The following is a 21,521-nucleotide window of genomic DNA, read 5'->3' on the forward strand; positions in this document are numbered from 1 at the left end:
AGTGAGACACACTCCTCACTACTAGATTGGAGCCCACACGCACAGCCTCCAGCGCAGTGCTGCTGGTGCCTGGAGCCAGGTATCGCGGTGTGTTTGCGCACAGTTTGGTGCGGTGATACACACCTTTGTCTAGGCACAGAAGTTTCTCATTGGAGAACTGAGTTGTGACACTGTTTGCCGCCCTCTCTGCTGTTGTGTTTTTAGTCATTTCCTCTTGTTTTACCTACACATACCTTCTTCTTTTCCCTCCAGGTAAGATAAACACGTCTTCCAGCGCTTCCTTCAGTCCTCCTCCGCCTCAGACTCCCAAGGCTCAGCTCATGTCCAGCTCAATTGTTCTCAGGGTGGCTGACTTCAGCATCTATCAGGTTCAGTAATGTTGCAGACTTTTTCTGCAGGAAATCACTGAGGCTGTATACATTTTCTCAACTACCTTTAATTCATTTTTCAGGTCTCAACAGCAGACCAGCGCCGCTCCAGCCCCAAGACCATGATCTCCTGTAATAAGAAGTCATTGTACCTTCCGTCAGAGATGCCGGCCATCCATGTAGAGTTCACAGAATACTATTTCCCTGATGGAAAAGACTACCCTAGTAAGACTTTTGTGCCTTGATACTCAGGATACATTTATTTTCTCACCTCACAAATAAATGAGTTGATCGTGCGCTGTGTAAATAACAATTTTTCTAAACCCGGGCTCTGCTTCATGGTAGGTTTTCTATCTCCCATCACACTTTCGAGTCCATTTAGTCCAATCGGTGAGCTGTGGGGTTAGTCATTGACTCCTGTGTGGCTGAGAGAACATTGATTTTTCTGAATTACACTCAGTGCTCTGGATGAGGGATCACCCAATTAATTCATTTATGGATTTCTCACAAGCTCTATTAGCACACATTATGAGAGCCACTAAAGGTTTTTTACTTTTCTGACTTCGAGTGTGCAGCCAAGAAAATAACATTTAGCAAATTAAGTACCATTCCTTCCTCCTTCTTTTTTAATGCGTATAGTGTCTTATTACTTTCTGCTACGTGTTTCTAAATATCATGTAACCTTTCCATCTTTTCCATCATGTTTCTGCTCCTCCAGTTCCGTGTCCAAACCTTTATGCTCAGCTCAATGCCCTTCAGCTGGTCCTGGATCCTCGCAGCCTGGTGTGGCTCAACCTCTTTGCCCTCGACCTGAGGCAGAGTCTGGAGCAGTTCATGGAGATCTACAAGCTCAATGACTCTCAAAAACCAGACGAGCATGTTGACATCAGGGTTGACGGCCTCATGCTGAAGGTAAGAAGGATTGCAGAGGGATAGGCCGTTTCCTGGTTTGAAGCTTGGACTGTATTTTCTCGGATTCATGCCTTTTTTAAAAAATTATTATTATTTCTCCACTAGCTCGTAATTCCCACTGATCAGGACTCTTCTTCGCCTGCTGACCTGCCTCGCTCCATCTCAATTCAGACTTCAGAAATGGCAGCCACTAACACCCGACACCCGGCCAACTGTACACGATCCCACCTTGAAGCCCTTCTGCAGGCCTTTGAAGAGGAACCCTTCTTCTGTTCATCTTTTTCCTCTTTCCCTCGCTCCTCATCCTCTTTACCAATCCTCCATCCCGTCTTCCAGCGCCACGCTCACGAACAGGACACCAAGTTGCACGACATTTATCGGGGCCTGGTGGTGCCCACGATGGGCACGGACGCCCTCAAGATGCCTGCAGCCACTGACTTTTGGGCGTTGCACTTTGCCCAGTTTTGGGTGGACTATGAAGGAACCCGCGGAGGTAAAGGGCGGCCCCAGCCCTTTGTGGACTCCTTCCCTCTAACTGTGTGGGCGTGTCAGCCAGCAAAGCTCGTCCAGCATCAGGAGAAGCTGAGGAGTGCTGCTGGACCAGGACTGTCCAGAAGCTCGTCAGCGGAGGCTGTCGCACGTTTACAGAGGAAGCGATTATTAAAGGAGTATTACAGCACTGATGCAACGACATCATCACCTCACAATAGCAATTCAGCACTGCCAGCCAGTAATGGTCTCCATAAACCCCTCTCACTAGACAGTCTGCCCTCCTCATCCTCCTCTTTGTCATCAGATAAAGATGCAGATGTGCATGTGTTGGTGCATGTGCAGAAGCATCTGAGCGCTCAGGTATTTTTTCATAAAGGCTTTTGTATCTAATTTGCTTTTTTTTAATTCCATATCTTTTGGTTGGTTTGAAACCTAAATAGGAAGGAAAATCTACTTAATTGGTAATGGTAACAGTTCTGACCTGTTACCTTTACAGGGATAAAAAGAATAAACATCACAGATTGAAAAGAGACAGGAAAGTTAAGAAGTTAAACAATAAACCTTTGATAGTTAACAACCCCCTGAAAAAAGCTTCACAGCATTAACACATTTATACATCTTTAATAACGCCTTTATTCTGTGCGTGTGTTTAGGTAAGCCATCGGCAGTATGTGTTTCTGATGCAGCTTCAGCGCACCATCAAATCCCTGCAGCAGACACTACAGCAGGATATGGAGAAGATGAGCTCCAAGAGAGACCGCAAGGATCCTTCCCACCATCCGGCAGATCGCCAGCCGTTCACCGTCTGCTTGGGCCTCCTGCTCAAAAGCGCAGAGGTGTCCCTGCTCCTGAAGCCCATTCCGCAGCCTGAGGGTTCAGGATCTCCTCCAGGCTCGGAGCTGTCGCCCTCAGAGAGCCGAGGAACTCTGGAGCCTGCGAGTGATGCGAGAGACGGGGGAGAGAAAGGCAATGAAGGATCTGGCTCAGAAGGTGGAAGAGCCAAGCAGTCTTGCACTGTAGACCAGCTGCTATGTAGCCATGGCTTAGAGGGAGGACCCATGCAGGTTCCTGCACCTCTCGTTCCTGCTTCCACTTCAACTACACATCCCGACTTGAACCACAAAACGTCAGTGGAGGAGAGGACTCCAGCTAAAAGGACTGGGCGGGGGAGTTCAGATGAAGGTGGCGAGGTGCTGATGGATGGGTTGTCTGGAGGTGATGATATGGGATCTAGGTTAGACTCCAAAAGCCAACCATGTGACCATCTGCCTGATCCACTCAGCAGCAAAGACTGGAGCGACAAAGACAAGGCTGCAAAGATGCCTCAGTCAATATCCAGGTATTCAGTTTGTCTCACGAATGCTATTAGTTTCCACAACAGAGTCATTACTAATACGTTAAGGCAGAACTGTGCTGCTTCAACATTTAGACTCCGCTGAGATAAGCCAGTAATTAGTTTTGTTTATACAGTTCAGTTTCACACATTTGCAGAAGAGGAATCGCTCTACCAGGAATCAGATGCTTGCAGTACAGGCTGTGTAAGTGCATTATTAAGTTAGTGCTGAACACCAAGAGATAAACAAAAAAAATATTAAGGATTCAACAAAGCATAATTTTAATAAGGTTAGTCTGCTGATGATTTTGTTGATTAACAAGTTAATCTTTGTAGAATCTTTTCCAGTCGGGAAAGCATGTTAAAGAGGCCATTACAATGTCAACATCCTAACTAATGTTGTACAGATGCTTGTTTTATCCAACCAAGGTCTAAAGCCCAAATTTGCTACCATACAAGGACTAGAATCACACCCATAAAAAAACAAAAACAAACATATCCCCTGAAAGGCCGTCTCCTTGTGTCATCACTTTCATCACTCCTGCTGCATTTGGATCACTCTCTGGTTGATCTGACTACTCGTTCATGTGCATTTGAGATTTGCCCTGGTTTTCATTTATTAAAAGTAGAGATGGCACGATACCACTTTTTTATGTCCGATACCGATACCGATATCATAAATTTGGATATCTGCCGATACCGATATGAATCCGATATAGTGTTTTTTAATCAACAAAACTGTTTTTTAAAATATCTTGCTGCATTTTGCAAGTCTGCAAGTTCATACTCAAGTTTAAAACAACAACTACACTAAAGCTATTCTGTTATACCTGTATACAAAAAAAATATTTCATAGTTCAGCAATACTGATCAATCTAATAAACTTAGACCTACACCATCCTCACTATTCTGGTATTTTAAAGAGTACTTAGCGTAAATATTAAGCAACCTAACTAATAGGGTTCCAACTCCCAGCAACAACAAAAAGAAATAAATAAAAAATAGGGAACCACCCCTCACGTGCCACCTCATGATGCTTAATCGACGTAATCAACCTTAATTTGATGCAGTGTGAAAAAAAATGCACAGAAATCAATTATTTTTCAAGAAATATTAAATAGATTCAACATCTTTCTTCAACAAAATTGCAGACTGCACAGATGGTACCTTCCCAAAGTAAAAAGTACTATAGCTTACTAGGGTATATATTAGACTTAATAGTCACTATATACAGTAATTGACTTCTATTCATTTTACATCAAATTAAAACTTTGGGTGTCAGATAATTATTTATTAAAAGCTCGACATTTTAAATGAGAATAAGAAAGAAAAGTATGTCTTTGTGCCCCCTTTTCCCTGTTCATGCCCTATCGGCCCCCCTGGCTAAACTTTGCTAGATCCGCCCCTGCACAGTTACCAGCGTCAGCTACATAGAAAAAGATCCTGGAGTAGAAAGTAATATTAAATAAATTCTAACAACAGCTTATCAAGCTTAAACGTTCTGCTGTTGTTCAGCTGCTGGTTTCCTCTTTCTGGTGCAAAGTGGGCCAAAAACAAACAAGAGACACGGACTCGCGACAGAAAAGCCGATCAGCTGATCATTTAAGCAGTTTCACGATTGAAGTAGCAGCCGGAGAGTGAGAGGCAGTCGCTTGTTAAGCTTAACGTGGGAATGCTTTACAAACATTCAGAGATGGACTTACACACTTGCTTTACTTCTCTCGGGGATAACTTTGTCGGAGATGAAATGCCAGGTTGCTAGCGAAACTCCAAATGCTATCCAGACCACCGACAGGTCCGGCATGCCACAGCTGCTCTATCACGTGATGCATACTGCTCCGACTGCTAACGTTCTGAGGTGAGTTACGGCGTGTTGCAAGTTTTGCGAGGTGCTTTCGTGATATTTAATGGATCGGATTACATTTTTTATTTTTCTCCGATATCCGATCCAGTCATTTAGGTCAGTATCGGACCGATACCGATACGTAATATCGGATCGGTCCATCTCTAATTAAAAGTGACCCTACAACCTAAATGTAACTTTGCAGGGAGCCAAATGTTACGAACAGGGCTGAGGGGGGATTGTGTTGGTGTGGCTGCACCACAGCTCAGGACGTTCTCTCTCAGGCGTTAAGATGTTACAGCAGGACTCTTTATTAAGAAAAGGATGCCCCCGGTTGTGTTAGTCTTGAAGTGTTTCCTTCAATTTGGATACTCTGTTCTCTTCTGTGCTGAAGAGTGCGCTTGTAGCTGGAAACGGAGCTCTCGTCACCAGGGAGGAAACTGCGAAATTGCAAATATGTATTTGCAGATCAGATCATGGCTTCCATGGAGTAGTCCAAATATAACTGAGAAACACAAAAATAGGCCCTTGAAAGTGACAACAGGCAACTTTAAATTGGGATATGTTTCTTTTTTATTTGTGGAGTTCGAAAAAGTTTTGATTCAATTTTATTTATACAACGCCCAAATAACAGCAGCAGTTGCCTCAAGGCGCTTTATATTGTGGGGTCGATTGTACAATAATACAACAGAGAAAACCCCAACAGTCATATGAACACCCTATGTGCAAGCACTTTGGTGACAGTGGGAGGGAAAAACTCCCTTTTAACAGGAAGAAACATTCAGCAGAACCAGGCTCAGGGATGGGCAGACATCTACACTGACCAGTTTGGGTGAGACGAGGAAGAGTAATCAAATGTGTAATTGAGGGGGGGGAGAAACAAACTCAAACAATCTTAATGTTTGAAGCTGAAATCTTAATTTCCATATGATCTTTAAAGCTTGAAACATACCACTTAAACCACTTCCAGACTAGTTCAGCCTTCAATAAGTAGTCCAGAAATGTTCAGCTGATGACTTGATTTAGCTGACAGAAAATTAATTGACAGCAGGGTTGTTAGTTAATGAATTGATAAAGTTATTTATGTAGGAAAAAGGCTAAACAATCCCTTTTTTTTGCCCAACTATTTTAGTTGCATGTAAAAGGTTAAAGTGGTTCCGTAGGTGACCGTCATATGAAACTAGTTGTGCCTTTTATAAGAGAGAAAAGCAATGGAGTAAAATATGGGGAGCAGGAGTGTGTAGGCACAGGATAAGACAACAGTACTAAGTGCTGAGTACACCCTTAGCTGCAAACATAATGTCAAAAAAATCAAATATCTATTAGATTTTATAAGTAAACCAGCAAACATATTTTCTACTAGATGATTTGCACCCAGTTTAAATAGCGTTGCGGTGCTGAATCCAGAGAAGTGATCGTATGTCACAGTTGTCAGACTTTTGTTAAATGATCCAGACAGCTTTTTCAGAAAGACCTCTGTGCCTCGCTGTCATTGACCTACATGAGTCTTTCTCTCACTAATTTCATGTCTATTCCTGAACACAAGAGCTGTGTGTCGAATTCCCACATGAGTGCTCGTCAGTCTGAATGTTCAGTCTTCTCACATCACCTGTCTCACTTTCTGAATGTTGGCCAGCCACAAGCTGCTGTCTTTTCTTACATGTGTTTTCTCATCTGCCGTCTGTCGACATTTGGATGTTCTGTGTTTTAACTCATTCATTTCCTTTTCTGCCTCTTGACCTTTGCTTTGACCCATGCGAGGTGTGCGTGTGTGTGTGTTTTCTCTCTATCAAGGAAAGGAAGTTTGTCTGTGGTATCTGATCTCCTCAGCTCCTCAAACTCCAGCAGATCCACCTCCCTTTATTCCATGTCCAACATGTAAGCCACTGGATCTGTGACTAGCTGTGCTAATGAGGGTGTACATGTACCCTGTGTGTGTGTCCTCCTGCTTGCAGTCTGTGGATGAGTACAAATGCAAATGTGTATATGTGCATCCTCTGTGGGCATGCATTTGCATGAGTGCATGTCTGTATGTGTTATTTTTCTCCCCTCTGTTTGCTGTCTATTTGTTAACCCTTCATGGTCGAGATGAAATGGGAAGCTCTTCCTTTGTGACAGTCCCCCCCCCGCCTTGTGTTCTCAGTCTGTCGGGAGCAGCTTTTATTTTTTTGTCTGATCTGAATTTTTCTTGAGATTATTTCTGGCACTCTGGTGAGGCTAGCACACTTGGTTCTTACGTGACCTTAAACAACACTACACAAAGGAATGAAGCGATATTTAATTCATGACTTGTCGAGTAGGCTCTGTCAGCTCAGAGAGAGCACTGTGGTGTCGGCTAGTGTCGGCATAACACAAACTCCTATCAGATGTGATGAAATAGTTTCACTGGACTCCTTTTTTTATGTCACTGTTACTCAGTCTGTCATAAATTAGTCATAACTTAGAATTAATTGCATGCATGAAAATTGTACCTCAAGCAGAAACAGAGTGATCGGGGTGATTATGGTCACTACTGTCACACCTCCTCATGCGCCCGTGTATGTGTGTGTGTTGTAGTGGTCGTTTGATGCGGGATCGCTCCCAGTCCAGTTTCTCTGTGTCCTATAAAAATATGAAGAAGAGCCCCTCTCTGCAGTCCCTGGACAACATCTCCATAGATAGCTACCTGATGGAGGATGGAGACACTTACAGCCTGCTGGAAAGAGGTAAAAATATCGTGTAGTTGCACTAAGCGCCACCATTTTATCCTGACCTTTGGACTTCTTATGTGTTTCATGGAGTAGAGCATATCTCCGCAGGGATTAAGATTTAATGATTTGTGTAGGTGTAGTTGCAGCTTGCTGTTTGGCCTTAAGGTGGCAGCATTGTGCTGGTTGTGCATTGGTGAACTGGATTACATGAGAAAGGAAAAAGTTACACTAATGAATACAAAACATGATATACTATACTGGATCAACAAAATTTAGGCCAACAATGCAGAAGCTGCGTGTGGAAAAAATAACTACAGCCTTAAGGCTTCCACAGGGATTAAGAGGGTAAATAGTAGGCAGGTGCTGTTAATCAGATCCACTTGTAAAAGCTGAGGTTTTGGTAAACTGGGAAGGGTTTTGGGCATTTTTTTCAAACAGTCTGAAGTCCATCATCATACACTGAGTGACTATTTAGAAGTGGGAAACATTCAACACAGTTGCCAATCTTCCCAGGAGTGGATGATGTAACAAATTCACCAGAAGTTCAGACCCCTGCAATGCTCAGATAAACTGTAAAAGCCCAAGAACTGCACTTCAGACACTACAGGCCTGTCACAAGACAGGTTCATGTCTTAAAATTTCAAGTTCATGACAGCATAGCTAGAAAAAAAGACTGAACAAGTACGGCGCGTTTGGAAAGGTTGTCAGGACAAAGCCTCTTCTCTCTAAAAAGAACATGGCAGCACAGCTTACACAAACCACAAGACTTCTGCAACAGTGTCCTTTAGACAGATGAGACCAGAGTGGAGGTGTTTGGACATGATTCACAGCCCTATATTTGGAGAAAGCCTGACACAGCATATCAGCACAACTGCTGGGCGATGATTTGGGCATGTTTTGCAACCATAGGACATGGGCACCTTTTGCAGTCATTGAGTCCAGCTAAAGCTTGGCCCAAATTGGATCATGCTACAAGACGATGATTCCAGGCAAAGTAGCTAATTTACAACAGAATTGCTGCAAAAGAAAAGAATAAAGGTGCTGCAGTGGCCTCAACCTGATTGAGCTGCTGTGGTGGGACCTTAAGAGAGCTGTGCATTAACTGCAAACTTCAATGAACTTAAGTAGCAGTGTTGTTAAAAAGGAGTTGCCAAAATTCCTTCTTAAGGACTTTGAGACACTGATTAAGTTGGACAGAAAAAGGTGAGCTCAGTTATTGCTCTTGTAGGTGGTTCTGCAAACTATTGAATCACGACATGCACTTAGTTTATAACAGATCCTTTTTATTATGTGTTATGTAAAACGTTAGAGTTCATCAGAGGGTGTATGGGTCTCTTTATCATGATCATACATGTGTTTATTTGTCTGTGTGTGTCACATTTGTATTCCTTTATGTACTTTGCAGACGACGTGTCCATCTCAGGCTTCAAGGACGTCATCAGTGAACAAAGCACCGCAGAGAGCGCCATCGAGGCAGCGACTGGTCAGGAGCACGAGGGGGGAGAGTCCCCCGACTCTGCCAGCGCAGCATCACAGAGCATTGATGAGCCCACCAAAGATACAGTAAGAAACAGTGGTTTTGGGATGAACAATAAAAAGCCAGCATGCGCAGCTTATTCGATTTTTAAATATGTATTCCTCACCTCCAGGTGTCAGTGCTGGTGTTGAAGGTGCAGTCGGTGTGTGTGGGCATGGAGGCCATGGGCGAGAGCACAGCCGTGGCTCTGGAGGTGGGCCGGGTCACACCCAGCCAGCTGGGAAATGTCAGCCTCAGACAGTACCTCAGCAACCGCAGCCTGGGTAAGAAATGCAAGTCGGCTACGCGCATGTTTTAAAGTTTTGTCTGAGAATGAGCATGAGACAAACAGCTTTTCATGTGAGCTCTAATTATTTTTGAGTGTTTTTTTATTTAAATGTTACAAATGCCAAACTATCACATGAATATTGCCACATTGTCAATTGATAATTAGCAAAACCAGTGCTAATACGTAAAATTGTGTGCACCTGTGTTTGTTAATGGATTTAGACTCAATCCAGCTACAGCTTTTTTTTGTGGCTTTTTATCCTTTTTTTTTTTTTTTTTTTGAGGAGGTGGAGGGTGGAGTGTTTCAGAGAGTAAGAGGGATCATTAGGACAGGGAGAGGAAGGAACATGTGATAAAGGTCCTGGAAAAGACCATCAGGATACTGAGGCGACACCTGACATTAAAAAAAAATGTTGTTCACATTTGAAATGATGGGGTGAACAGCAGCTTACATCAGGACATCCACGTTTCTCTCTCAGCAGATGCCAGTGAAAGCAGGAAGGTGATATATAGAGAGTGTTGGGGGAAAAAAGACGTTTGTTCTCAGTTACAGCAGTGATTTATTGATCCTTTAAGGCTTTGAGTGCTTCTCAGATTTGAGAATGAATTGCCATCCTTGGTGGAGTTTCTGGGACAAAGCCAGACATTTCATGGCACATCCCTGTGTGATGATTGGTAGATGAATGCAGCCTGAGTCTGAATCCACTTATCTTCTCAAGTGCACACACACACACACACTCGCACACTAACAGCCCACCACTACCAACCACCCCCTTCACCTTTTTTATTTACCCTCCATAACTCCCCACAGGTATGGTGTGTTCAGTACCAATACCTGCACAAAGCAGCCAAGGTAACTGCTGCGTGTTAATGCGCCATCTGTAGCCTAGCGTGCATGCTTGCATTCGTGCCTCTTTTTCCATCTGTGTACGTGTTTCTTTGTTTGTTTGTGTGTGTGTGTGTTACGGTTTGCAGGACTTGCTCAGTGGCATGCGCTGCAGATGCAGACGGCGTGTGTTGCAACGCATGAGGAGTGTGTGGTGCTCCTTTTTTTTTTTTTTTTTTTTTTTTTTTTTTTAAGCAGCAGCAGCAGCAGCACGGGGTGCTGATGTGGTATTGTGTGTGTGTGTGTGTGTGTGCGTGTGTGTGTGTGGCACTTAACAGAGGATAAATGTGACCGTAATGGAGTGAGTGGTCCCATTATTTGCAACATTAGGCCTGCAACCTTCAAATCTACGCACATTCGTGCCATATTTAGGGTAACAGCTACTTTTTGTGCTGACAGCTTTAACCCCAAATCCTCCCATCCTTCCTCTTTCACCCTCTCTCTCCATCCTCCCCTGTTTTTTTTTCTTTTTCCCTCCTACTACCTCATCTCTCCACTGCAGCAGACTTTGCAGTTTCAGTCCAGTGATTCAGGCAATGAGAGAAATGCCAGCTTTACCCCTCGCCTCCTCTCACAAAAGCTATCCTACCTCCCCCCCTCTTCCTTCTTTGTTTCCCTCCACCTTCCTTTTCACTCTTCCCTCCAGGTCCTACTCCATCTTCCTACTAATCCTCTGTCATTCACCCCTCCCTTTCCTTCACCTTTCCTTTCCTTCATCTCTCTCCCTCTGTAGGCCATTTCCCCTCCCCTCCCTGTCTTATCACAGTCATTCAGTTCTTGGCTGCCGGCTTCCTCGCTCTCTCTCCTCACCCACTCCCATCTTCCCTCTCTTCGCCTCAACCCTGGCTGCTCAGGATTGAGAGAATATGCAATTTTATCTGAGGAAAAGCTGACAGAATTCTGTGTGTGTGTGTGTGTGTGTGTGTGTCTTTGAGTGTTTTTGCTAGGCGTGCAGTTGCCCTACAGTATTAACCTTCTCCTGACTGTCCTTTAGAGAGCGTTTGAAAGGGAAGCGACGCGCTTCTCGCTGTCATAATAAAAAGAGTGATTTCTTTAAGTGGCCATTTTCATGCCTTGCTAAGTGTTCCTATTGCGACTCTCTCACCTGTTCAAAAGCTTGTCTGTATTTGTGCGCTTGCCCAGTGAACGTCCCCCTTTTGTGTGCTGACGTTGACGACTCCTTGAGACTTTTCTCACTTCACGTCTTCTTTCTCTCTGTACTCATTTTTTTGTCTTCTTTACTTCTGTTTCTCAAAAAAAACCCAGCAAAAAAATAGGATTCTTACAGTCACATTTTGTAGTTCCTGTAGTCATATTCAAGTCTTTCAGGGGTGAAACTCTTTTTTTCATTAGTACACCAGCAAACCTTTTTCTTTTCAGCTCCTTGGAGCTTAGATGTGCTAGGTGTTTTATTCATATAATAAATAAAAAAGTATTAAATGAAAACTTTTGCTTGTATTTTCCACCAAACCCTCAAGTCCCCAGGCTTTGGAAATAATTAAACATTACAGCTGGAAAGAGCCGATGGGACTGTAAAAGATCTCCTTCAGCCCACCTTCTTAAATCCTTCCGGCTTCTTTTCTTTCGTTCTTTCTTTCTTTTTAACTTTCTGTTCAAGTCCGTCTCCCACTCGTCTTTCTGATGTTATTCTTCCTCTGTCTTTTCATTCATCCCACCTCTTACTTTGAGCTTGTGTAAACCTGATATTAAAATTCACCCTTTATTTAGAAGAAGTAACCGTGATGACCTCGAGATGTTTTTGACACATTTTAAGAAGTAAGGAACGTCCTTAAACTTCACCGTGACAACAATGTGAGCATATTAAACTTTATTAATGTCTTAAATGCCCTGCTCAATAGTGCCTAATAGTGTATAGTCCCACCTGGTGGGTGTTAGCAGTGGATCCTTTTCATGATGTAGTTTGCGGGGTGACACCTCTGTGGAAATCACCGATGCTCAGATTTGGTTGAAGATAATTCGAGGTTCAGTGCCCAAAGCTCTTTGTGACATTCTTTTAGTGGTTCCTGAGCAGTTTTTGGTAGTGTGACATGGTGTGCTTGGTCTGCTGCAGTGTTTTGATGGGTGGTAAGTGACATCCACGTGAATGGTAGCACCCAAAGAGTCTGATGCTTCTTGATTTTTCAGCCCCAGCATTCGGATGGCAGGATGAGAATTAGCTTAAACAGCAAGAAAGCATGGATCCATCCTGCCTTGTATCAACAGCTGTGGGTAGAGTAATTGTTTGGGATAATAGTGGGTTTTTCTGGTGCACTTTGGACCCCATAGTATCAACCGAGCATCATTTAAACACCACAGCCTTCCTGAGTATTGTTGCCGACTATGTCTGCCCATATTGTACCGACTGTTTGATGACTGCTTGCAGCAGGATAACATGCAATGTCACAAAACTCATTTTAAACTGGTTTCTTGAGCATGAAAATGAGTGTCCTTTACTCAGATATCTCCTACTTCCATCCACTGGATAAATCTGCAGCAGCTGTTTGATGCTGTCATGTCAGTATGAACCAAAATCTCAGAGGAATGTTTCCTGCACCTCGTTGAATCTGTGCCATGAAGAGTTAAGTTGTTTCTGAAGCCAAAAGCGGATCAAACCAAGTACTAGCAAGGTGTACCTAATAAAGTGACTCTACACTGATGTTGAGAAAAGGGAATGAAAAAGGAAAAAAAGAGAGATTTTGGCACCATCTTTTTTTCTCTGACATAAATTTGAGACCAGTGTTCATAGTAGGTTCAAAAACATCTCGAGATAAAAGTTTGCAGTCAGCTAATATCAGCTGATGGTTTGACCTGATTACACAGAGAGATTAAAACGGTCCAAATCTTGAATTAGATAAGAAGTGAAATTTTCTTCTTGTCAGATTCCTGGGCACTTTCAAAAGACACACCAGCCTTATTTCATGTTGGGTGGATTTTAATGTCGGGTGTGTTTAAGCACTTGTCTTATCTCCAAGCTTCACAAATGTAGCGTTGATGTTAACAGCTTACATGTCTTCCTTCCCAGCTGGCGGCGAGACCAGCTCTGCATCCATCCAGGGCCTTCACGGTCCGGCGGTCCGGGCTCGGCTGGAAAGCGGGCCCTGGGCCGCCGCCCACTCCCCGTTGGCTGAACGTAACGGCTTCCTCCAGCTGCAGCTTCACGATTACACGGCGAGCTTCATGATGTCCTCGCTCCGCAACCTTTCCCTTTTCCTGGAGGACGACTCGGCCTCCCAGGTGCTGCCCATGGAGATCAGCATCAGGGACACACACATTGATTTAAAGGTGAAAAGACTTATTTCAGTTTCGTACTTTGCAAAGTTTGTGTTTTACCCCGAGGTTACTGTTGCAGAACACCAACAGAACTGTTTCAGTGGGAAATTTGTCTCATTGCTTCAAATCCAGTTTTACTAATGGAGCCCATAACTCACTGCCTCAGACTAAAGCACTCTCTTGTTATCAAGTTAAATATTTTGAACAGTGGCCTAATTGGCATTTGGATTTGAACTAAAGGTTTAATGACACAGAAAGAAAAGGCCTTTCTACTCTCTGTTTGGTTCTTTCATGGTCAAGCAGCTTTGCTGTGGAACTGATTTGAGAAAATGGATGTGGACTAAACGTCTCCCTCATTCTGTCTCTGGTACACTCAGTCCCAACAACATGTGCTGTGTCTCCTGCAGGATGATGACCCTCGTGATAATCCCAACTCGGAGCCCTCGCCGGTCATGCTGCACATCGACAGCCTCATCGTACACAGAAGAGACGACGGGTCTTTCTCTATAGGAGGTGACAAACGTGCACGCATTTTCATCTGCCAGATATTTCCACCTCCACTCCAGCGCTGATTCACTGCAGTTATATAAGATGACCTATTAAGTGGCTTTTTAAAGTCCACGCTCGCTGCATCCACACATCCGAACTCCCTCCTCTTCTCCCTCTCTCTTTTTCCTCGCAGTGGATAGAGCAGGAGAGGCCAAACCCAAGCAAGCGGCCTCAGTGATTGACAGCTCTCTGAGTCCAGTCCCTGAGACTGTGGGCGGCATCTGTGGTGTTTCAAAGGCGACGCAGACTCAGGCTCTGCCTACAAGCCCCCCTCCATCTGACAAGGAGAAGGTGAGAAATACGGCAAAACACAGTGGAAAGAGAGCATAGAGGCAAAAATAAACAAACACCACATGTTACAAACAGTGTTGATGTTCATGTTTTTGTTCTTCTTCTTTGTCATTTTCTCCTACAAACAGCTCCAAATGAGAATGTTGTTTCTTTCTGATCATTCTGGAGGCTGAAGCATGGTGTGCCAGGTTTTGCTTTGGTAAAGCTATTCCAGTTCTGTGTTTGGCTTCAGCTTGTTTCACAGTGGGAGTGATATTTAGAAACTTAGGAAAAGCATTGCATTTTCAGCCAGATCTACAATCTACTCGATGCTTATTCATTGCCACCAAAATAGCTAAATTACCTTTTAAACTTTATCCCACGGCGAGGGTCTGTTTGGAATTACAATACTGTTTAAAGTCTTGAGCCTCTCTGCATTTATTTTTGCTGGAAAAATGGAAATTAGGTGCAGCAATTTATTGACCACCTTTATTCTTCAGCACAGCCTGAACTCTCTTAAGCAAACTTTCTTGTAATTTCTTTAAGTAGTCTTCACAAATAGTTCTCCAGGCTTCTTGAAGGACATTCAGAGTTCTTGCTTGGATATTAGCTGCCTTTTGTTTTGTTCTTTGTCAAAATGATCCCATGTTGCGTCAGTAATGGTAAGGTCCAGGCTCTGAGGAGGCCAGTCTGAACCCACTGCCAATCAGGTGCTTTCCAGATACAGATATTGGATGGTGAGACCATTTCTGATGAAGCGTCAGTGAACAGTAGATGGATCAGCTGAAGGGTCAGATGCATCTCTCAGGTCCTGTTTCAGGTTTTGACTGGATATTTTCCTATTTCTTAAGGAGATGATGACTTTCATATATAGATAGCTTTTTTTTTTTTCTTCCCCTTTTGTCCTCCACTTTTTCAAGTTCCTCCAATTTTTTTAAAGACACACTGCACACTATGCTGAGATACACTGAGCTTTTAGCTAATAGCTCTCTGGGGATCACCCTGTAGGTGCAAAGCTACTGTTGATGAACAAATTGTGTTTTTGAAACTGGATGTTAGTAACAAAGAGTCTAAATGGTCTCTGTCCATTTCTTCTATTGATTAAGACTGCTTTGCAATATTACCACAAAATCTGTCTCTTTGCAAGCACAATAAAAAGAAATGAGAAATGACTCAAGAATTTTACATCATACTGTAGGCAGCTAAGACCTATTGTCTCATCTGGCTTTTTGGTCACGGCTAAAAGACAGAAGTCATTATGTGCAAAAGCCACACTATAGTTCAGTGGAATCAGACACGAAAAGCCCCTGAAACTGTTCACTGTAGCCGTTGCTTGTTCTTCTTCCTCTTTGTGGTAAAACTTGCTGCAGTCGTTATGTTTTCTGTTCAGCCCAACTTTCCAAAGAAGCAGTATTTCTCTTAAGTTTTCGTATAAGCAGCGATCCCTGGGAGGGTATAATAAGCCTACCGATGAGACACCTGAATGACTTCATACCTGTAGGGAAACTGAGACTGGAATGGTTGGAGCTGGCTGATTAACAGCAACTGAACTGCTGAGAATGTCAGCGGTCAATGAAGGATGAAATGTTCCATATTCTGTATGTGGGGCAGATTGTGATGTTTGTTTATTTCTTCTTTCAGATGCTGATAGAAGAGAATGAGTGTTTAAAGGTGGAGCTTTCCCGGGCAAAGATGGCGCTGGCTGAGGCTCAGATGGAGAAGGACTCGCTGCTTCACCGACTGAAGAACCTCAAAGTCAGCACCAGCTAGACCGCCACTCTCGAAGACCCTACAAGTCTCGCAAAATGAGAAGGAAAAGAACATGATTTTTTTTTTTTTAAACTACAATGGGGGCTCCCTTTTCACGAGCCACCGCGTGACTTCAGACTTATACAAATAAAACAATCCCGAGTCTTTGACGACTCTGAGAAAACGCATTTTTACACACTCGTCATCTGTTTTGTTTTCCACTTTTAATTGCGGACAATTCACACGTTTGCAGCGCTAAGAAGGATAAAATGCGCACCTTTGTGTGTTTGTGTGAGACAGCAAGAGGATGAGATTTCTAACTTTGGTCGTGCCTACAGAAAACCATTCCCAGAAACCTGCTTCTGTTGTTCAAGTTTCAATTAAAAAAAGCATCCCAGCTTTTCGTCAGTGAGCTTCACTCAGACCTGTAGGCATGGGGAAACGCTGAATGTCGTATCTTCAGAGGAATGTCTTACTTTGCACTGCGCTGAAATTCGATTTGTAATCCAGCGCTTTCATATTCAGAGGGGAGCGACGAATCATGTTCCTGCTCGTCCTCGCAGCGTGTACAGTGTATATTGTGCAAGAATGGGAACACATAACTATTTTCTACAGAACTTTGAATGATTTTGCAGTGATTCAGTTGAATGAGTGTATGTCTCAGTCAGAACAAGCATTTCTTTACAAGTAAAGTGTGAATTTCCATGGCTTTGACACCAGTCTGTTCCTCCCCGCCTGCACCCATTCCCATTTATTTTATTTTTTTTAATTATGTGTAAATAGCTCCTTAACATGTGCTGCACTTTTAAAACTGAGGCAATGTAAATACAACAATCAGAACTGTGAGAGAAAAGTTGAGCCGACGAGTAGAGACAGTGGAAATAAACATCCACTCTGAGAAAAGAGGAAAATTAGGGCACCGTAAAGCTGCCTGATTACTTAAGTGTGTGTGTGTGTGTGTGTGTGTGTGTGTGTGTCTTTATGTGAATTTTCTAATCTGCCATCTAATGTAATTTTATTTTATTTTATTTTCCGTGGACGCACAAAGACTATCTGTTCATGTGCCCATGCCTCACGCTTGTGCGGCTACTTTAGGGGGAGTGACTTTTCTAACAGCACATGCTTCGGCACAGCACAAAAGGATAGTTTTTGGTGTCTGTGGATTCGGAACATTAAATCGGTCTGAAGGTGCATTTATTCATTTCAGGATGTTTGTTTTTTTTTCTTTTTAATTTAAAACAATGTTTTGATTTGTTTGGTTTCCTGAAACACAGCTAGTTGCCTCCACGAATGAGCGATTCAGACTTGAAATTAGATTTTTAACAGAGCTGTCTTCTTAAAGAGGAATGTTTTACTTTACGTCTGCTTTATTTTGGCCCATTTTTCCTAGACTTAGTTTTTTTTTCCTCCCCCTCCCACCAAAAAAAAACTATCTTAAAAAAAGAAAAAAGAAAAAATACACACGTAATAATAAGTTGTATTTTTGTCTGTCAAAGCTGCTGAAATACTCACAATAATAAAAGGTATCCGACTGAAAAGGTTTCACTTTTTCTAAGTGTCGGGTGTGAAGTTCTTTGCAGACATCTTTCTCGGCTCATTATGAGACTTCCCGTGCCTACGTCTAAAGCTCATTACTTAAAAATGTGAAACACAAACTGCCATGAACAAACAAAACACACTGACGTTGTTCTTCGGTCTGTGAGCATTTGTTTTGGAAAAAGACAAAAACGCTGAGCTATGTTTTAAAATGTTTTTATAATGGTGAATATGTTGATCTAAAATATTAAGATCAACATATTCACCATTACCTCATTGCTTATTAGTTGCCTATTCATTCTTTATTAAACTCACTATCAATCCCATATTAATTGCTTTCTCTATTTGGCCATTAAATAAGAGTTTTCCTTCATAGAATACAATGTTACCATGCTTTGCTCCGTCTGGGCCTTTTAAGGTGGAGGAACTGTGAGAGTAGATATTTCCTTTAATAGCGCTTAAAAAAAAAAAAACGCAGCCTATTTTTATGCAACTAAACTACAAGCATTAAGAGCTCCAATTTCAGTCTCTATGACTGTTTCTGGCTCGATGGTGAAGTTTCTATTTAGTTAATGGCCCAGAGGGTGTGCATAGAACATGATTATGCTTAGTAGGGCATTATAATTGTATGACAACTATGTAATAAACAAATAGAAAATGAGCGCCATAGCACAAAGTTTTACCAAACGTTAACTCCGACTCTTTAACACTGCATTAACCTAGCACTGTTACAGTATGATAGTTTGAATCCAGCAGGGGCAGAAAGATGTTTATATGTACGTGTCTTTGTCTTATCCTTTGTCAAATAGTTGTCGTCTTCAGCTTCAGACTATTGAGGCTCCCTCTTTAACTACCAAACTTTAAAAGCTGGACTTTAATCACTGTTGGCTAATAAGAGAAAAACCACATTGGCTGATTTAATACTGGAGCTTTATAGTTTCTTTGCTTTCCTGTGAAAACCTAAGAAACTGTCTTTCTAAAATGGGCAGTTTCTCCTGGTCTTTTAGTGCTTCAGCGATTTCTGCTATTTCTACACTTTATCTCAGCCTATACAGGAGCACTACATATTTCATTTTTTTTGTATGTGAAAATGTGTTGTTTTTGAAGCACAGCCGTATAGCTCATACATCTACAATTTACACAGCAGCATTGTTGGCCTCCTAAAAATCACCAAGACACCGGTGACCCTTCAAGGGTCAAAGTTAGGTTAACGACTGCCCCTTTTTGATTGATTCTCACACAAATTGAAAAGGCTTTTAACAAAATGTATGTGACTTGATTTGAGAGGTAAATTTATGTAGGTGCTAAAAAAATTTGGCTGGATGAATACAACAGGCACGCTGGTGTCAAACGTATCTAACACATGTTTTGAAAAATAACAAATTAAAAACACATAAAAATTCATTCTGACAGCACAACCGCAACATAACTTACTTTTGAAACTTCTATTTGAAAGCTAGATTAATGAACACTTTTAAAACTGCTCATTCATTTGTGTGTGTGTGTGTGTGTGTGTGTGTGTGTGTAAGAAATACTGCTAAATATTGAAGCTTGGAGGGTGAAGCTCTTTAAATAAGAGTGCAGCCACTTTGTCGGCTCAAACGTGCTGCACTGAAGCGCTGCAGCAGAGCGTTTGGTCTTTGTGAACATAAATGGTCATGACATTTTATGGCTGGAGAAGTGCAGTGAGTCATAGAAGGACATTAAGTGTTCAAGTGTGTGTGTCTAAGAGACAGAAAAGTTCTGCTCTCCTCTGCTGTTTACATACTGCAGCTTAATGTGTCTGTGATGACAGCTACGTCACAGTGCAGACCCATTTATGTAAGCAAAGTTTACACGTTCACTTATATACTGCGTGCGTGCGTGCGTGCGTGTGTGTGTGTGTGTGTGGAGCAGAGTGCAAGGATTGCCAGCTCCATGTGCGGCAGGATTGTGGGAAATAGGATGAACGAGAGAGGCATCAGGTTGAGTCTCGGCTGAGTGCGAAGTGCAAAATCTGTGTCCAACACCCAGTGTGGCTGCAGCTGCCTCTTCACTGTTTCATCCTCTGGTTTTAGTTCAGCGTTGGAGCGATCCTGTGATATTTTATACAATGATAGTGTGCAGGTTTAATAAAAAAACTGAATTATTATAGAAGCATTATAGTATTGCAGAAGAAATGGGTTTTGTTTGGTCTTTTTTAAGAGGAGCATTTCAATTTCAGCTTGTGCCACGCAGTCTATTGTTTTCAGTCATACTAGTGGCACCTCTTATGAGGAAGGAAATGACAGTCTGCTGGTAGGTTCATTACTTTGAACAAGATTAATATAGACTCTTCGGCCACTTAGGTACATCAGCTAATTACAGAAAACTGAGGTTGTATTTCATACAGGCTCGCTAAAAGCAGACAATAATAGACTGAAAAACATTCTAAGATCAGAAAGCTAAAGTATTGCCATCGTGTCTTGAATCAACGGTTCAGACTGGTGGTAATTTAATGGTGTGAGGGATACTTTCTCAGCACACTGTGGGCTCCTTAGTACCAACTGTGCATCATTTAAACACCAAAACATACCTGAGTATCTCTTTATGATCAGTGTACCCATCTTCTGAAGGCTGCTTCCAACAGGATGGCACCATGCATGTCACAAAGCTCAGATCATCTCAAACTGGTTTCTTAAACATAACAATGAGTTCACTGTGCTCAAATGGCCTTGACAATCACCAGCTCTCAGTCCAACAGAGCATCTCTGGAAATTCACATCATGCATGTGCAGCAGACAAGTCTGCATCAACTATGGGATCCTATTGTGTTAGTACGGACCAAAATCTCTGAGGAGTGTCTCCAGCAACTTGTTGGGTGGGTGTACCACAAACAATTAAGGCAGCTACAAAGATAAAAAGAGACCCAATCCAATAAGGTGTACCTAATGAAGTGACCAGTGAGAATATCTCATGAAGTAGCACCTGTATTTTCATGAGTTTTTGTTTTGTTTTTTGTAAAAAGCAATTTATGTATGCATTTGGCACCTCAGGGCCACCATACATTTCCACCAGCCTAAGCTTCTACATGTTCACAAAGTAAACAACATGTGATCATGATGACATGTGTTTTTAAATGATTATTTCACATCTGCAGACCTACACATTACTGGGATATGTATGTCACATAAATACTGTATAATCAATAATAGTAGTAACCTGTGCAAGCAGAGGCTTGATCCAGCTCTCTCACTGAGCAGCATCATGTAATCACTAACATGTGGGTGCAAGGATGACAGTAATATCATAAGTCTGTGCGAACAAAGAGCTTGTTTTCCCCCATCGCTGCCGAAATCTGCTATTGCTGACCTGATTTCAGATCAACAGGTGACACGCAGGACCTTAATCTGAATGCTGCCACAGCTGGAAACACGTGGAGCGAGCACACACAGCCTTTGAAGCCTCAGCAGCAGCTGAGGGTGTATGTTTCTGAGAAATATAATCAGGTCATTAAAAAATTTAAAAATAAAACAAAAACATTTGGATAATTTGGGGGTTGTTAGATATTAAATTCTTACCTAATATACTGAAACTCATAAAAGCTGAATTGTAGTTTACTGTCATCGTCGCATAGATGTGAAAAAGTAAAGTTTTATTTGCTCCAAGGTTGACTAATGAAGAAAACAATAAATGCATATTTAAATTATTCTTTAATTTCAAGACTTTAATCATTTGAATTGCCTAAAAGCGCTTATAAAATTCGGGGGGAAACTGCAGCTGCAGGTGGAGTGCTTAAAGGCAACATTTGCTTCTAAATTCCAATTTAGCAGGTCCAAGCTTGCACCGACCTGCAGAGTG

At 42.3% G+C, this 21,521-nt stretch overlaps 1 protein-coding gene across 3 annotated transcripts in view; it reads left to right on the top strand.

The window, feature by feature from the left end:
* The window catches only part of bltp3b (bridge-like lipid transfer protein family member 3B), a 35,794-nt gene extending 18,078 nt beyond the window's left edge, over positions 1-17,716 (top strand). The window contains exons 11-24 of one of the 3 annotated variants that reach the window (XM_085251180.1): positions 253-368; positions 452-593; positions 1,087-1,280; positions 1,386-2,132; positions 2,426-3,111; positions 6,743-6,826; positions 7,505-7,653; positions 9,044-9,201; positions 9,288-9,438; positions 10,254-10,295; positions 13,351-13,610; positions 14,006-14,111; positions 14,281-14,438; positions 16,059-17,716. In XM_085251180.1, the coding sequence (XP_085107306.1) occupies positions 253-368; positions 452-593; positions 1,087-1,280; positions 1,386-2,132; positions 2,426-3,111; positions 6,743-6,826; positions 7,505-7,653; positions 9,044-9,201; positions 9,288-9,438; positions 10,254-10,295; positions 13,351-13,610; positions 14,006-14,111; positions 14,281-14,438; positions 16,059-16,187 (3,122 nt within the window). In that variant the 3' untranslated portion in view covers positions 16,188-17,716. The remainder of the gene's footprint in view (positions 1-252; positions 369-451; positions 594-1,086; positions 1,281-1,385; positions 2,133-2,425; positions 3,112-6,742; positions 6,827-7,504; positions 7,654-9,043; positions 9,202-9,287; positions 9,439-10,253; positions 10,296-13,350; positions 13,611-14,005; positions 14,112-14,280; positions 14,439-16,058) is intronic. The other 2 variants (XM_085251181.1, XM_085251182.1) reach the window with 2 other exon arrangements.
* The last annotated feature ends 3,805 nt before the right edge of the window (positions 17,717-21,521 follow it).

The sequence above is a fragment of the Mchenga conophoros genome, linkage group LG17, assembly GCF_057382185.1.
Source record: "Mchenga conophoros isolate Kocher_MC1m ecotype Shallow Benthic linkage group LG17, M_conophoros_male_GT1.1, whole genome shotgun sequence".
NCBI lineage: Eukaryota > Metazoa > Chordata > Actinopteri > Cichliformes > Cichlidae > Mchenga > Mchenga conophoros.